This window comes from Xenopus laevis, chromosome 6L (genome assembly GCF_017654675.1).
Source record: "Xenopus laevis strain J_2021 chromosome 6L, Xenopus_laevis_v10.1, whole genome shotgun sequence".
Taxonomy (NCBI): domain Eukaryota; kingdom Metazoa; phylum Chordata; class Amphibia; order Anura; family Pipidae; genus Xenopus; species Xenopus laevis.
The window spans coordinates 60,253,490-60,270,780 of NC_054381.1; the positions used below are offsets into that span (position 1 = coordinate 60,253,490).

A 17,291-nucleotide genomic window follows, 5' to 3' on the forward strand; every position below is an offset into this window, starting at 1 on the left:
TCTTAATACCTTTGTACAATACTATATGCGGTCTGGGCTTTATACGTTATGTTAAGTTCTTTATGATTACAGGTAGGTCCACACCCTGTTGAGGGGGTTAGCAACAGAGTCCGTCGGCCGGTCCTCTTGCAGAACTACGGACCAACCAGTCCTGTACACAGTCGTTGATTCAATAGAGCGTGAATATGAGGCGTTGTGTGACTATAGCTAACAAGAAACTGCTCCCTAGCAAGCAAACCACATTGTTTCGTGAGTATATTTAGCAGTGAGCTCGCACGTCAAACAGACACAGCCTAATAACGGCCCACGAAGGAGTGAGTGTGATGCTGGTATGTGACTGGCTTCCCGCTGACACACCTGGATGGAGCGGTGTGGACGGGGCGTTATGTTCGATAAACATCTGGAGCGCAAAATGGGTTAAAGTACCCCTCGCTCTGAGGGATTCCCTGGCTGGGTTGACAAATAGGAGGTGTGGTAACGAAGGGCAGCTTGCGATAGGACGGAGATACTCTTGACGCTATGAATGACGTCACACGCCTCCGTCTTTTGGCTTAGGACGGTACCCCGACATCTCGGAGCTATGAAGAATCACGACTACTACAGCGACACAGATGGTTGGCCCGGTGCCTGCATTAAGGGGCGAAATCAGTACTACACATGTGCGGTCCCTCTCATGGGGTAAGTGGTCTCCTGGTTTTTATATTGCGCCTCACGCATAATGGCTGGACACAAACTCACGAAGGGATGCAGCACTCAGAGGAGAATTATTTAAGTTTATTTCGTAGGCGCTTGATTTGATACTCACAGAGATGGACACTTCTGGGCTCCTGGACACATAGTATTCACTGGCACATAACTTGACACACTATGTCCAGCGCACCGACACATTGTATTGTTTTATACCATATTCTATGATGTCACATCCTGATTGTTGGCGCCATTTTAGGGTTTAAAAGGGTTGGTTGTGTGTGGGGTTTCACTTCCTGATGACGGCTCGAGTATAGGAGCCGAAACGTCGTAATAAAGCCTACTATTCTTTGTTTTGCACTATAAAGACCTGTGTGTGCGGTTCCTTTTTTCTTATTAATTACTATTTATAACCAGCACCCAGGCATCAACATATAGTGACAGGTGCACTAGCTTTGTTTTATATATATATATATAAATATAAAATGTATGGGCTGCGTAATGTGTAATAGTTTGATACTGGGAACTGAGTTTGTCCATCCATATACGGGCAAAAAGTACTCAATCAAGCAGAGAAAGACATGTACAGCGTCCATGGTAATTTACATCATCAAGTGCCCTTGTGACCTATTATATTGTGGCAAGACCATAAGGCAGCTTAAAGAACGCATTGGCATGCACAGGTCGAGTATAAGGGCAGCATTGGATCCAGAGAGGGCCTCGAAAAAGCATGACAAAAAACAAGATATAGCCCAACAGGCTGTAGCCAGACATTGGGCACAAGCTAGACATGATCCGGCAGCGTTTCGATGCATGCCAATAGAGCAGTTATCTAAGCCATTGAGAGGTGGGGATCAGAACAAAAGGTTGTTGCAAAGAGATGCATACTGGATCCATGAGCTCGACTGTGTAACCCCACGGGGCCTAAATGAGCAGCTAGTTTTGAATTGCTTCCTGGATTAGGAAACTATGTAGCTAAACAGTATCAAGGCAATTTTCTACAAGGTATCAAAGTATGTATGAAGAAACATAATGTATAACTATGTGTCTTTATTGTTTTTGTACACGCAGCAATAATGGAAACATGCTGAATTGTTTTATTTTTTTATTTTTACTTTGTAGATATCCTGCACAATAATCACAAAATGGACTTTCACATCTTCAATTTTATTCTTTAACACCGGATGTTCTGACACATTGATTGTAAAGTAGTAAGTTCACTATATGCATATGAAATGCACTTTGAGTAAAAGGATATGGAAAGTGTTAATTGAAACCGTAATGCCATTGGCTTTTTTATGTATGCAAATTTTGATGTCACTAATTGCACCAAAAGCTTTTTTTTGTATGTTGGGTATTTAAGCCCACACCAAACACTTGCTCAAAATCCTTGATAAAGGTCCAAATGTGGACCGAAACGTTGGTATGCACAGTGGAATAAATGATTGTTGATCAGTAACATTGGAGTGCTTATCTTCTTCATCGCTATTTATCATATTTTGATATAGCACCCATTTGGACAAGTCAGAGTGCGGATACACACCTGGACACTATATAAATATATATATATATATATATATAGAGAGAGAGAGAGAGAGAGAGAGAGAGAGAGAGAGAGAGAGAGAGAGAGAGAGAGAGAGAGAGAGAGAGAGAGAGATAGAGATAGAGATATATATATATATATATATATATATATATATATATATATATATATATATATATATATATATATATATATATATATATATATATATATATATATATAGAGATATATGTATAACCATTAATATGTATATATAAATATATATAGCAATTCTCTTCTGGAGAAAATAAATGGTACGTGGGGTTAGTTGTTTTTTACAGGGTGGTACTAGAGCAAGGTGCGTAGCTTAACTTCCAATTGTCTGAATACTGAGAAAGCATTCTACACCTCTTTCTTTACAGCCTCTGTGAATGAGGCTAAAGCAAAATACATAGGTTGAAAGCATCCTGAATATGATGTTGCGATTATAAGGCAATCATAAAGAAGAAGGGGTTAAGCTGCTTTAGCATATAAGCATTACTACATAAGCAGCATCTTGTCTGGCATGCCTGTTGGCTGAATGTGTGTGTACTGCGGGTGATATTTCTGACAGTCTGGTAAAAGGCTGGCTGGGTTGACAATTGGGAGTAGTGTGTGTGTGTGGCTGCAAACCTCCTCCCCTGAGTCTGTCCTATCCATTAATTCATCAGTGGATCACAGGGAACAATTCAGCTGCTGCACAGACAAAGGCTGTGGGGGATTACAAATTGGCTTTTCCAGGTATTTACTATATGAAAAGTACATTTTCTTGTCTAAATGCTTTCTACCTCTCTGTATGGATTGTCTTTTTTTTTTTTGCACTGCCAACTGTTTACTGAAAGAGAATGGAAGGGCTGCAGGTAGCCAGTTTGCTGGTAAAATCTGAATGAATGGAGCTGAATGTCTTTGAAAAGGGGTTATTACGTTATGCTTTTTTTATTTTTAAATGTAGCCTTGGGCACAGTTATCTGAGGTAGCACATTTATTTCTCTTTTTTTCTTTTAATGTAAAGACATTTTGTCTACGGAATCATTTCACTGTGTGATTGTGCTGAATAGAAAAATCAATAATGCTTCCCCCTTTACTGTGGCTTATAAAATCACTGACTTCTTCATGCTCTACCTTTCTAAAGAGACAAAATTTAGCAGTTTCCATTAGGTATATGTGCTCTACTTTTAACCTGTGTAAGCAGCAACCCTTTTTGTATGCCCCAGGCGTTAGAATGAAATTGAGCTGCCCAAAAAGAGGCGTGGTGGCATCTCTACAGGACTGAATCACACACTTTCATCCCTGCAAGAGCTTCCTTACTTGGATGTCATGGAGGAAGGATTGTAGAAGCTGCCTGGGAAATGGTGATGAATACTATGTGGCTGTTCATTGAGGCAATAGCTTTGTCACAGTACAGTGAAAGATGCACTCTGCCTCTCATGCACACAGCACACACATCCCTAAAGATACAGTTCTGCTTTTCTGTTCATCTTCAATAAATGTAAATGTATTGTGCTTCTTTACTAGATAGGTTAGTCATTTTATTGACCAGTATATACAGATATATTCGATTTACAAAGTACAAAATATGAAGCATTAATAGGCACACCTTTTCAGCTTTGAATTTTTGCTGCTAGACCCAAAGGGTAATGATACGGTAGAGTAGCTGGTGCAGCCCCTCACTGATAAAATGCTGCCGTATGAGACCCTGAGATATGCCCATGAGCCATGAATATCCTGTAAATTATATTCTTATAATACACAAAAGCCATGAATGTCCTGTAAATTATACCCTTATAAATGGTGAGTTCGGATGTCATCAGTTATAAACGGTGAGTTCTGATGTCATTTCTGTCACATGACTCACTGAAATTTGTGTATTATAATAAATAAAGTACCCCCAGTTGCAAAATATGAGGATATTAGAAGTTACGTCAGAGTTCCATGACCTTCGGCCTCGTGTTTTATATGGTCATGAAACTCCTCGGTAACTTATAATATCTTTTTATTATATTTTACAAGAGGGGATACTTTATTCACTATATAAACGATGCTTGATTCCATTGGTTATAATCGGAGCTTAGTGATGTCATTTCTGTCACCCGACTCACTGAAACTTGTGTATGATAATAAAAAAAAAGTACCCCCTGTTGCAAAATATGAGGATATTAGAAGTCATTGTTCCATGACCTGTATAAAAACTCTCCATCTTCAGCCTCTTGTTTTTATATGGTCATGGAACTCCTCGGGTACCAGTGTCGGACTGAGATGCCAGGGGCCCACCAGAAAACCTTAGGCTGAGGGCCCACTTTCCAAACTTTTATACCTCCTCTCCTGACTCAACCTCTTTATTCTCCTAGTCTCTTTTCTCTACATACATTCTCTATTCTTCCATTATTAAGGCTCTTTGTTCTCATAAAGAAATAGGAAATGACCATGAAAAAAGCCAAATGGTTAGAAGCAAGAAGCCCACTGACCCCTGGACCCACTGTGAGTTTTCCTGGTATCCCGGTGTGCCAGCCCGACACTGTTGGGTACTTATCCTTATATTTTACAAGAGGGGGTAGTCAGGGTCAGTCTAGGCCGGCAGACCCGCTATTAGCAGTTCTCCCTGAATTCCCTTCTGGCCCCAGTTTACAGGAAAAAAAGGTAGGTGCAAGGAAAGGGAGTTGCCACGCGGGGGGGCCTGAGGTTTCTTTGCCGCTGAGGCGGGGGCCCCGAAGCAGCCCCTGTGGAGGTAGTTTTTTCACTATATGACAGCCTCACTGTTCATGCCCCGCCCACCCACAGACATTTTTTTCTTGAGTACACATGGATTTCTTGTTAGGGCCTACTGTACAATGCCTACTGGCGCCAGGCAGAGGTGGCACCTATAATACAAAACAAGCTGCTTGTGTTAGGCTTACACATAAGCTTTACTTGTCAGCTGTTGGTTTGAATAATTTGAATTTAGAAACTGGAAGTGAATTTGAATGAACAGAAGTATATGTTATATAGGAAGAGCAAGGAGCAACAGCAGCATTGAGCTAGAGAACAGTAGACTTTGTGGTGTGTGTGGTTGTTTGCTTTCCATTATTTACAAATCTGGCTTCACATATTAACTATGTAATTATGCTTCTCTGTACCATTCATAAAGTGGGCTAATGTCCAGGTATTATTATGCATTATAATGCATTGGTAGGTTGTTTGGAGGCATTTTATTTATGTGACAGGCGGTGACAGGATTCCCAGGAAGGGGCTGTTGTGTGTGTGTGACTGGAACATAAAGGTGGGTGGGGGCACCGAGTGTGACTGCGTGTCACTGTCAGGCGTCTTGTCTTCATACAGTAGAGGAAAACTGGACGCGTTGCGGTAATTGACAGCGACTGCCTGGTATTTTGTCCCTGCCGGCTCTCCGTGGGGGAGATGGGAGAGGGCATGTCAAAGAGGCTGAGGCTGCAGCTCGGTGGGGAGGCGGAGATGGAGGAACGCTCCTTCGTCAACCCCTACCCGGACTATCGGCCGCCACAACCTGCACTCAGCGCCGGGGGGGAGCAAGAAACAAAGGAAGAAGATGAAGACCTGGGGGAGCTGGATCTGCCTTTTGACAGTGATGGGAAGGTTAGTGCGTCTCTCTATCCCTCGTTACATGTTGTATAATTGATAGTAAGCGATACTATTTAATGCGGAAGCTTCCAACTAATATTGCAATTGGCAGAGCATGAGGTGCTGCTCCTGGGACTAACCGTGCAACAACAGCAGCAGCAGGTGGAGAGCAGAACACTGTATATTTGTTATATATAACAACTGGTTATTGCACCATCTATATATATATATATATATATATATATATATATATATATATATATATATATATATATATATCTATATCTATCTATATATATCTATATATATCTATATATATCTATATATATCTATATATATATATATCTATATATATATATTTATATATCAACCACAAGCAGGCTGAATTATCCCAGATCTGCCAGCTAGATGTTTGATCTGATTTTCAGAGATCACGAATGACTTCAGTAGAAATGAGTTGCCCCTTTGAGCAATTCAATTGGATAGATTTTCTGTGTGTGCAGAAGTTCTGAGCAAACTCACATTGAAAACAGATCTGTTGTAATTTGTGGTGAGCCCCCTTACATACTCTTAGCCTTCTCTGATGTGTTAAAGGACCAGTAACACCAATTCTTTTTTATTTAAAAAATCAAAACTATACCCTCCAAATTATACCCATATCCTACTGCATGTTTTATATTTACCTTGGGTTTAGCTTAAAAATCACCAATAAAAATCGCCTCCATGTTGTACAATACATTTTGAAAAAAAGCAATGCGGCCATCAGCAGCTGCAGCTCTGTCGTATGTGCGCGTTTGTGTCCATGGCTGCAAAGGAACATTGGAATTTCCATCAGACTGGACCTCAATCAGTGCTCTGTTTTTATATAGGCACCCATCAGCCCCTGCTTACAGCAGAAGCTTGAAGAATAACTAAACATTTTTTTATTCTCTCTCTAAAGTGACTGTAAACAGACGCCAGATTAACATTCAACCTCTATTTACTTTTATTTGGTTTCTCTAATACAAGCAGCTGAACTGCAGCTCTTTTAGTTTCTTCCTTGTCTAGCATGAAGCTCCACCCCCTGAGCTTTCATTCTCTCTCTGAAAACAAAGACCTCAAAGAGGTGACCAAGCGACTCAAAGAGTACTAAGGGGTTTTACAGTAAAATGGCTAATAAATTGTCTTGGGCCAGTAACCAACAGCATCCAAAAATCTACGTGTGTGTGCGGCACTCTGCCTGCTCTTTGCTCCCTGTGTGTGTCATACTTTGTCTGCCCTATGCTCCTTGTGTGTGCCATACTCTACCTGTCCTATGCTCCCTGTGTGTCCCATACTCTGCCTGTCCTATGCTTCTTGTGTGTGCCATACTCTGCCTGTCCTATGCTCCCTGTGTGTGCCATACTCTGTCTGCTCTATGCTCCCTGTGTGTTCCATACTCTGCCTACCCTATGTTCCCTGTGTGTGCCATACTCTGCCTGTCCTATATTCCTTGTACTTTATTTGCTATACTCTGCCTGGCCTTTGCTCCCTGTGTGTGCCATGGTCTGCCTGTGGGAGGTGAACCTTGTGGGGCTTTGTTAGCATTTGTAAATACCTGTTAAGAGGGTCCCCAAGGTGTTTAATCATGTGCTGGGGGTTGCTGTGTTATTCACAGAGGAGTATGAGGCATATGGATTTAACGGTATGTCTTAATATGACTTGAAAAAACTTTTTTCACATGAGTGATGAGTGAAATTTCTGCAGTGAGCAGCAACTATTTCGTTTTTGGTGTGCTACCACCATTAATGTGGGTATCATCCTTATCTTGTGACATTTATATTCTATGTGTACTGTATATTGTGAGTTGGTCCATAAGCTCAGTAAGTGACAGAGCATGTCCAGTGAATCAGCAGATAATAAGATGAGGTGCTACTGGGGCATCTTTGGAAACACAGATATTCACTGCAAAAGGGTTGTGGTTTCTTTGGGCTGGTACAGAAGCCCCAAATATGATGTACAACATTTCTAGCATACTTTTTAGTTCTCCTTTAAAATGGGTGTGGTTTAAAAAGGGAGAGTGGCTAACACTGGCTTCCATTATTGGCCCTTCACCACAGAGACCACAAATATTCCGGCCCTCGATAACAAAGATGTTGGACAGCACTGGCATGGGGATGCAAAGTAACTGGAATTCGCAAAATTCAAACAGCAAGGTTTATATTCCACAAAAGGAACCAATTAGAATGCATTTAAATAGGAGGGGAAAAGATGGTGTAAAATGTAAGAAAACATAGAATGCGGGAAGCAAATGTCAAATACAAAAGCTCTAATTCCAAGATTTTGCAGCACAAGAGTTTTACACAATATAGTTTTCAATATAGTTAACCAAAAATGTAACGTATAAAGGGTGGAGTGACTGGATGTGTAACATAATAGCCAGAACACTACTTCCTGCTTTTCAGCTCTCTAACTCTGAGTTAGTCACCGACTTGAAGGGGGCCCACATGGGGACATAACTGTTCAGTGAGTTTGCAATTGATCCTCAGCTTGCAGCTCAGATTTAAAAGCAAACAGTTATGACCCATGTGGCTCTATGGCTTTCTATAGAAGCAAATAAAAGAAGAAGAATATTTTTATTATCTGGGAGTGACTGGCACCTACAACTTTACAGTAAAGGGTTATTAAATTGGTTGTTCACCTTTCAGTTAGTATGGGATTGAGAGACAATTTGCAATTGGTTTTAATTTTTTTTATGTTTGTGATATTCGAGTTATTTCGCTTTTTATTATCAGCTCTCCAGTTTGTATTTTCAACAATCTGGTTGTTAGGATCCAAAAGACCCTAGCAACCATACATTTATTTGAATAAGAGACTGGAATATGAATAGGAGAGGACCTGAATAGAAAATGATTGATAAAAATAGCAATAAAACAGAGCCATCCATAGCATCTGTTTTTGGATGGGGTCAGTAACCCCCATTTGAAAACTGGAAAGAGTCAGAAGAAGAAGGCAAATAATTCAAAAACTATAGAAAACAAATAAGACCAATTGAAACGTTGATAACAATTGTCGATTCTACAACATAGTAAAAGTTAGCTTAAAGGTGAAACACCCCTTTAAGATTATCAGGCTTGTAAAAACCAAGCAGTTCATTGCTCATTGCTGTGTACTTCTGCATTTTTTCTGTTTCTTCCAGCAAGCTGCATGTTTCAGCAAAATGAGATCCTGCCCCATGCAATATTTAAAGATTTAAATTGCATTGTAAGTGATGTAAGTCTGTGTACTTTCTGAAAGACATTTTATGGAAGGAGAGGAATGAATCATTTAAATATTTTCTTTTAGTCTGAGGCCATTGCTGATGTTTTTTTCTAAACAATTGCCTAGACATGGTTAAGCACCTAACATGGTCATTGTACTTAAGCTTTTATTTGAAGGTGCTGTCTTGTTGAGAGACCAATTTCAGGCTACAATATTGTTTCTGCTGACATTCCTGAGCATTTCATTTGTGCAAGTGATGAAAAGTAGACTAATGTGAAGCTTGATCCTTACTTTACCTTTTTTTGCTGTCCTGTAGATCAGAAGTAGATTTTCATGCCGCTTGGAGACAAAAATCAGCGATTTACTTCAGCAAATGGAAGAAGGCCTGAAGACTGCTGACCCACATGACTGCTCTGCTTATACAGGATATACAGGTGAGAACCACAAAGCCAAATTATGAACTGCACTAGGGAAATCTTTAGGAACTTGCATTGAATGCATTGGAATTTGATGTCAGAAGCAGCACTTACGTTTGAGAGTTTACTGACCATGACATTCTTATTCAGGAAATGAAAACCATAAGGGGCAAATGCAGCCTTTTTATAGGATAAGTAAACCTTTCAAATAAGTGAATGTAAAATTGATTAGAGCGCACTAAGCACTTTTGCAATTTATATTCATTCGTTATTTTTTGTTTTTGATTCCAAGATATTCAGGGATACATGTACTGTTAAGTGTCTGACCATGATGTGTTCAAGGAAGTTGTCAGGAGAAAGAAAGGTGTTCGTCTGGTTATTAAAGGAGAATTAAACCCTAATTAAAGAAGTAGTTAGAAATGTTGTTCATTATGTTTTGGGTTACTGTACCAGCCCAAGGCAACCACAACACTTAGCAGAAAAGATCTGTGTCTCCAAAGATGCCACAGTAGCTCCCATCTTCTTTTCTGTTGATTCACTGCACATGCTCTGTGCTGCTGTCACTTACTGTGCTTAGGGACCCACTCACAATATACAGTACACATAGAATAGAAATGTCACAATATAAGGCTGATTAGGAATAAATACAGATAATTACTACATGGCAGCACAGAAACCAGTGCAATTAGCATCAGAATATAATAATCAACCTGTAGCATCATCTTATATTACAGACAAACCTCATTTTCTGTTTGATAATTTGCGACAACTCCTAAGCTTAGCTTCTCAACAGCTGCTCAAAGCCCACTGAGCATGTGAGTGTTGAGGACACTTTCCAAGATGGTGACCCCCTGTGACAGGTTTAAAATCCTGGATCATTGCTGCTATTGAGAAGCTGAAACTTTAGGCTAGTGCAATAAGATCATTATATAATGATATTTAAAGTAATCTAAGCCTTCTAATGTTTTTGCTAACCAGGAGAACATCAGACCAGACTTCTTTCTTTCTCTTGACAACTTCATCGACCACTTCATGGTCATAAACTGACCAGCAGGTGGCACTATTGTAACACAATTAATTCATATTAACAGAACACGAATCCCATAATATTTTGGAATTATAAAAAAATAATGAATGTAAATTGAAAATGTGCTTAGAATAGCTCACTGCAATTTTACATTCACTTTTTTTTAAAAGTTTACTTAGAACAACTTACATTTTTAATAAGTCCTTTCTTAGAGTCAGTAATCCTATCTTTGTACCAAATCCATCTATTTCTTCTTTGAAAGCCTGTCTGACAGTTTTGAGGGCATAACCTGGCATAAGTGGCATAAGCAGAGAGAAGGATCCCAGGTCACTAAGTATTGTGTAGATCCAGTATATAAAATATATCTAGGAAATGCTAAACTCTTAATGCGGGATAGTAAGCAAATGTTCTTTCTCTTGGTAATTAACCAGAATTTTACCTGCACGCATCTTATTGTAGGCATAGCCCTGCTCTACTTACAGTTGTACCGAGTTACAAAGGAACAGAGCCATTTGCAACGCTCACTTGACTACGTGAAACGAATACTTCGGAACCTGAACGGAAGGAGGATCAGCTTCCTGTGTGGTGATGCTGGTCCCTTAGCTGTGAGTGCTGTTGTGCACCACAAGCTGCAAAATGAGGCTGAGTCAAAGGAATGTATTGCAAAGTAAGTTATATAGTGGGTGAGGTTCAAGAGAAATACAGGCCCATTAAGTATATCCAAAACTGTCAGAGCATGACAAAATTAAACCTTAAAGGGATACTGTCATGGGAAAGCATGTTTTTTTCAAAACACATCAGTTAATTGTGCTGCACCAGCAGAATTCTGCACTGAAATCCATTTTTCAAAAGAGCAAACAGATTTTTTATATTCAGTTTTAAAATCTGACATGGGGCTAGACATATTGTCAGTTTCCCAGCTGCCCCCAGTCATGTGACTGGAAGTTGGAGTGATACCACCCCCTCCCTCCCCCCCCCCAGCAGCCTAACAAAAGAACAATGGAAAGGTAACCAGATAACAGCTCCCTAACACAAGATAACAGCTCCCTTGTAGATATAAGAACAGCACTCAATAGTAAAAGCCAAGTCCCACTGAGACTGATTCAATTACATTTAGGGCTGGGACACACTGCGCGATTTGGGGAGATTTAGTCGCCTGGCGACTAATTGCCGCGACTTTCCACGACCAATCTTCCCCGAATGCCTCCCCTCGCTCTGCACCTGGCTAAAATAAAAAATCGCCTGCGCTAATCACATGCGGCGATTCGTTTTCCGAAGTCGCCCGAAGTTTCCTCGTGAGGCGACTTCGGAAAACGAATCGCCGTGTGTGATTAGCGCCGGCGACTTTTCATTTTATCCAGGCGCAGAGCGAGGGGAGGCATTCGGGGAGAAAAGTCACTGCGATTAGTCGCCAGGCGACTAAATCTCCCCAAATCGCCCAGTGTGTCCCAGCCCTTAGGGTTAGTTCACACGAGGAGATCTTTTCATTATAGCCTATGGGAAAACACGCTGAGGCAGTTAGGGGAGATTGTCGCTCAGAAGACGAGGCGATTAGTCGCCAGGCGACAAAATCTCCCCGAATCTCCTCGTGTGAACTAACCCTAAGTAGGAGAAATAACAGCCTGCCAGAAAGTAGTTCCATCTTAGTGTACAGGCACAAGTCACATGACTGGGGGCAGCTGGGAAACTGACAATATGTCTAGCCCCATGTCAGATTTCAAAATTGAATGTAAAAAAATCTGTTTGCTCTTTTGAGAATTGGATTTCAGTGCAGAAGTCTTCTGGAGTGGCACTATTAACTGGAAATTACAATTAAATGGGTGTGCTTCATATAGCAGATATGGTGTAAGGAAACTTTAATAAAAGACAAAACACAGTATGTTAATCAAAACAAAGTGGTTATAAAGCTGCTAATGTGGAATGTAGGGCATTTCTGACATTTAAAGTTCTCTAGTAGATTGTTTTTTTGGACAGGACCCCCTTTACCTTTTTGTATTGGTTATTCATTATTTTTGTATTTAAATCTGTATGCTCAACGTATAAATCCATGTATTGTGGAAAATCGTGTTGACGTGTGTGACATTTTGGCTGCCCCAGCACCCACTTTGGTTTTTGGCGGGCGTTTGGTTAGTGGCTGCCAAAGAGCATATACCAACCACAGATTGCTGGATCTTCCTTGTTTGATACATGTTTGCTACCAATTCATAAAGCCAGCATTCTGTATCAAACGTTTACCCCCTATGGCACCCATTCTCTGAGCACTAGATGAGATGCAGTGAAAACTGTAGGGGGGCTGCTGCAGGCAATAACACGTTTGTTGGCAAATCCTAAGTGATTTAAATGTTGATTGTTTTGCATTGCATTGCAGCCAAATAATGAATCCCTCAGAGCAAAGTTCATTTCCAAAGATTTCCGGTTAAATTCTATGTATGTAAGTTGGTGCCAAAGAGCACCATTTGCTTTTACATGCTCATACAATATAAACAAGCAGCATTTGGCCATTTATAATTGGATTTATTCTTTGGACACAGGCACATTCTTGTGCTCAGTAAAGTCAGCTTAATTCTTACCTATACACTATAGCTTTGTGAACCCTCCTGATAACAGTGGCTTCTAAGTACCATGCCTGCACAGCTGCCCAAAGGCACCCAAATTTTCTCTCGTTTCCTTATTTAACATCCACAAGTTTGAGCCAATGAAGCAAACAGCTGACCTTGTTGTTGCATTGCTATTCATATTCACACAGCATTTGAACAATAGCACGAATGCTCTAGTTAGATACATTATGAAGCACACCTACTTTCTCCTTGTACCAGTGTCAAATTCTCATCCAGCAGTAATGATTTATAATCCCATTGTATAATGTGCATGTTATTTTCCTTCATTATTGTTTGTTTGTCCTCAGGCTGCTGCAGCTTCAGAGAGGAGTGGTGAGCACAGAAACAGACCTTCCAGATGAATTACTGTATGGTAGAGCTGGTTACCTGTATGCTCTGCTCTATGTCAATAATGAGATAAGTCAAGACACAGTACCACAGGCTTCTATCAAAGAGGTTAGTGGATTAACCCTTTGCAGTTATTTGTATGCATGTAACAGAATGTATATTTATTTTACACTAGTAAATTTTCTGTCATGCAAAATGTAGGGTGAGGTAAGGGTTAACTGTATGCTTAGTAAGGGAAACCAAACTGCAGCAACTCAAATTTGCTTGTTAAGGAGCAATGCACTAAGATGAACTGAATTCTCTTTACAAATTATAATGTTTAGGAAATTCCTATTGTGGGTCTCCACTTTCATCAGTTTACAGGGATGTTGTGCAGGGTGTCATTCTTCGTAGTTGCTGACCGTGTGTTGGGACACAAATATAACAATGCTATATTTGAAATCAAATAATGAAACTGGAGGCTCGCTACTGTACTCTGCTGAGGGACTTTCTGTCCACAGTACTTTGAATGTGTTAAGGGAAGATACCTTATCATCCTGGACAGTTAGAAGTTCAGTATGTAACCAGAACTTGTAAATTAAGCCTCTGATGCCTGGAGCAGGGTACTGTAACTTTTTATTCTGTCTTACACTCACACAGTGTAGCATGACATAGGTACTCAGACCTGAAACATTGAAGCAGTATGAATAAATGTGTGAATAAATAATTTAAGAACTGGCTTCAAGTAAAAGGGAGTGGCACCACTTTATAATCTTGCACAGCTACTGGGAGTGACACTTTGTAAAGTTCTGTAACCAGATCTTGGAAATTTAGTTCCTGCTGGGCAAGAGGTTTTTGCCTAGCTGGAGCAGTTGGTGCCCTGATAGGATAGGGTTCGTTTTTCTCACAGTTTTTAGTGGGAACCAGCTAGAGCTGGCAACGTTACATGCAATGTGACCAGTTATACTTAACAAAATTGTATCTGCTAAAAGATAGCCGAGTTTTGAAGGTATATTTTATGTAAATCTGATTATAAATATTCACTCATCCTCTCAGCCAGTAGGAATCTCATTGTGGATTCCATAATGATGTCTTGCTATAAACGACCAACTAGGAGCCATGTATTAATTACTTTTTGCCTGTACAATCATTTAGGTATAGTAGCCATTTTATTATTTCTAACAGATTTAGTAATGTACAGTGTATATAATATACAACTTATAGCCTCCATTGAGCTGCACTATGAATTCCTGATGACTTATTGGTTGTTTAGGTTATTCTCTGCTTTATGGCTAGCGCTGTAAGACTTTTAGGTGAGCAATTTATTTGAATTTAGTGGAAGGGCATAAAGGACAAGGAAAGTTTATAAGATAGACTTAGATTTTTGTATACACAATATACTTACATCTTAGTCATAATCTTCTGCGCAAATCCAAGTCTACAAGAGAGAGGGAATTGCAGGTAAGATGGGCACGCTGTGCTACATTTAGAGCTAAAGGGCTCTGTAGTCCCCGTCGGCTGGTATACAACCCCAAAACATAATGTGTAGCATTACCTGTATATCCTACCTTTCTAAAATGTAGTTAACTGTTAAAGAATATAGATCTATAGGTATATTTTCATAATAAAGGATATAGATGTCTTTAAAGGGTGTTTACCTTTTAGGAATATGTTTCTTGCTGTCCCTATAGCCAAAAGCATTTGTACTTTCTATCATTTTATTACAGCCGTAGAGACTTGCAAAAAAAAACTTTCTAATAGAGCAGGAGCTTACCAAATGTTGGGTTAAGTAATGTCCTAGTGATGCTGCCAAGAAGTCTGGGCAGCACAAGCATCAACTACTGCACATGCCACTGTTCTTCACTTTAGCAACATTGATATTGACAATTAGTTTGAAGGGCAAGAAAAGCCTCAGTCACTAGTGGGAGGGTGCAAATTCTATGCTGAGCCTGCACTTCTGTTCTTGAAGACGTACACTGGCCCTGGGTAGTGTTCTGAAAACTTCCCATTCCCAAGCCCTCACAGCTATCCTTTAGTTATGCCTTAGGTATGCCGTAGCCTACAGACTAGTCACATGTGTCACTGAGGATTTCCTTGTACTTTATTATATTGCAAATGAGCAAGAAAGGGCTGGGGCATGGTCTCTTGACTGTCCAGAATTCTTCTGTAGTAGAGCCCCCTCTTCCAGGGAGACAGAACAAACCCCCAGATTGGATATTCATTTTTTACAGAGGTATCTTAGTGCCAGAAATCTTAATTTGCCATTATGGACAACACAGGGAGATGTTCGCAAAAGTTTATCATCCCTTTTAATAGGACACCTTGTCAGTTCAAGACTCCCAGCGTCTCTACCAGTCAACCAAGGTCTCTGACATTTTAAGACAACAATAAACAACACAGCAACATCTGATTTAGAAAGCCTTTCTATCACAAACAGGAAATTGCTTTGACATTTGCAAACTGATGTTAACTTATAGTTATTTGAGGTTTTGGACCAAGAGTATGTGGTTAGGATCCACATTTAAGTGAAATACTCATTTGGCATGTTACTGCCAACTTTTGGTTTAAAGGGAAATGAACTTGGATGGTGCTTTAGCATCATGAATTTAATTAAAGTAAAATGTACACATTCAGTCTTATTGCACAATCATGTAACTCTGCAAATTTGTATATTATGTGGTCTTATTTTAGTTATTGCTTGTAGAGAGAGGCAGCATGTAGCTTTCACATCTGTAGCTCTGTTTCCAATTATGTGAATAGGAGCCACATCATGATCATCATTGGCCTAAAGGGATATTCTGTGTAGTGTTATTTGTGGATATCCAGTTTTCAAAGATGCTGGCAGGGAAAGAGTTAGTGAATTGCAACATCTTTTTATGTTTGGCCTCAGTTAAAGGGGTGTTCAGGTTGACATATTTAAAGGGATACTGTCATGGGGAAAAAATTTTTTCAAAATGAATCAGTTAATAGTGCTGCTCCAGCAGAATTCTGCACTGAAATCCATTTCTCAAAAGAGCAAACAGATTTTTTTATATTCAATTTTGAAATCTGACATGGGGCTAGACATATTGTCAATTTCCCAGCTGCCCCAAGTCATGTGACTTGTGCTCTGATAAACTTCAATCACTCTTTACTGCTGTACTGCAAGCTGGAGTGATATCACCCCCCTCCCTTTTTCCCCCCAACAGCCAAACAAAAGAACAATGGGAAGGTAACCAGATAGCAGCTCCCTAACACAAGATAACAGCTGCCTGGTACATCTAAGAACAATACTCAATAGTAAAAACCCATGTCTCACTGAGACACATTCAGTTACATTGTGAAGAAAAAACAGCAGCCTGCCAGAAAGCATTGCTCTCCTAAAGTGCAGGCACAAGTCACATGACCAGGGGCAGCTGGGAAATTGACAAAATGTCTAGCCCCATGTCAGATTTCAAAATTGAATATAAAAAAATCTGTTTTCTCTTTTGAGAAATGGATTTCAGTGCAGAATTCTGCTGGAGCAGCACTATTAACTGATTCATTTTGAAAAAAAAATTTTTCCCCATGACAGTATCCCTTTAAGAGGAATGATCTGACAACCTGCTAAAATTGTGAAATCGTATTCTTTCTGCTCTGGGCTTCACCTTATACCCATCAAAACCAACGATAAAAATAAGATGACAAGATCAATCATTTTTATGACAACACGTTCAAAAATAGATTAAAAAAAAAAGTCAAGCCATTGCGCTGGCAGTAAAGTATTTGAGAGTAAGGGTGAATGGTGACATTTTTAAACTACAAAATTCAAATTTTTATGCCCCACAAAAAATAGACTGTATATTTACATTTAGTTGACTATCATATCTCTAGTGGGTTATGTGGTATTATCCAAGTTATCTGGT

General features: G+C 39.8%; 1 protein-coding gene across 2 annotated transcripts in view; it reads left to right on the forward strand.

Annotated features, from left to right (window-relative positions):
- Positions 1 to 2,888: 2,888 nt before the first annotated feature.
- lancl2.L (LanC like 2 L homeolog) overlaps positions 2,889 to 17,291 on the forward strand; it is a 29,919-nt gene continuing 15,516 nt past the window's right edge. The window contains exons 1-6 of one of the 2 annotated variants that reach the window (XM_041566092.1): positions 2,889 to 2,989; positions 3,463 to 3,600; positions 5,564 to 5,836; positions 9,357 to 9,474; positions 10,943 to 11,150; positions 13,389 to 13,536. In XM_041566092.1, coding sequence (XP_041422026.1) covers positions 5,642 to 5,836; positions 9,357 to 9,474; positions 10,943 to 11,150; positions 13,389 to 13,536 — 669 coding nt within the window. In that variant the 5' untranslated portion in view covers positions 2,889 to 2,989; positions 3,463 to 3,600; positions 5,564 to 5,641. The remainder of the gene's footprint in view (positions 2,990 to 3,462; positions 3,601 to 5,563; positions 5,837 to 9,356; positions 9,475 to 10,942; positions 11,151 to 13,388; positions 13,537 to 17,291) is intronic. The other variant, XM_018267537.2, reaches the window with a different exon arrangement.